General features: G+C 38.7%; 1 protein-coding gene across 1 annotated transcript in view; it reads right to left on the bottom strand.

The window, feature by feature from the left end:
• LOC106099446 overlaps positions 1-896 on the bottom strand; it is a 3094-nt gene extending 2198 nt beyond the window's left edge. Inside the window, exons 1-3 of the mRNA XM_013278004.1 lie at positions 805-896; positions 240-710; positions 3-160 (exon numbers count right to left, since the gene is read on the bottom strand). Coding sequence (XP_013133458.1) covers positions 3-160; positions 240-710; positions 805-892 — 717 coding nt within the window. The 5' untranslated portion in view covers positions 893-896. The remainder of the gene's footprint in view (positions 1-2; positions 161-239; positions 711-804) is intronic.
• Between the last annotated feature and the right edge of the window lie 6 nt (positions 897-902).

Genomic DNA, 902 nt, shown 5'->3' with positions numbered 1-902 from the left:
GCGAGTGCGCCGTGCAGCGTCGCCAGCGCGATGTCCTTGTGCCCCTTCGCCCACGCAACTTGACTTTCGACTAAACGTACTTTTTTTGTAACACTTATTTTCTTTACGGATTCTACAAGTCGTTGCGCCATTTGTACTCTTTGGTTAGTAAGCCCCATTTCTATACAAACAAAAAGAAATTACAATAATAATCTTTTAAATGTTTTTGAAGCAACTAAAGATGAGAGGAAAATACTAACCAACATATTGCAACTGTAAATCTACAATATCTTTAGAGAAACTTTCATAATGTTTAGCTGCATTTTCTAGTATAAGACTACGCTGCGACAGAAGAGTTTCAAGATGCTTGAAATTTTTGAATGACGGTAATTTATCAACTTGCCAACGATTAAGTAACTCTGCCAGGTCTGTGTGTCCGCGCCTCAGTGAACAGTAGTCTTGTATATCACGTAGTAAATGCAAATTAGCGACTACTTTATAAACACTTTGACAGTTATCCATATTAAGAATACGGCACAATTTCGATGAATCAAGTTTAGCCCTATTGAGTGAAACTTCCAGCCTAGCTAGGTAATTTTGATTGGGATCCGCGTTCAGACTCTCCTTTAAACATGCATATCGAAGCGATTTTATAACAACATCGGGGTTCCATAGCGGCTGTTTGGTTTTTTCCTCTAGTTCTATAGTATCGACAATTTCACTCCAGTCACCTGTAAAAAAGCGAATACGAAACAATGGCTGGCACTATACTTTAAGATCTGTAATAATTATTATGGTACTATTCTAGCTGTAAAGGGTACTCACCGAGGTAAGCCAAACAGTCGAATTTGACGTCGTTCAACTCGTCGTTTTCGGGGAAAGATTTAATATACTGCAGAGCTAAATGATGCATGCCGGACTTA

This window comes from Papilio polytes, unplaced genomic scaffold (genome assembly GCF_000836215.1).
Source record: "Papilio polytes unplaced genomic scaffold, Ppol_1.0 DF824102.1, whole genome shotgun sequence".
Lineage (NCBI taxonomy): Eukaryota > Metazoa > Arthropoda > Insecta > Lepidoptera > Papilionidae > Papilio > Papilio polytes.
This window is presented reverse-complemented; position numbering and strand designations above follow the sequence as displayed.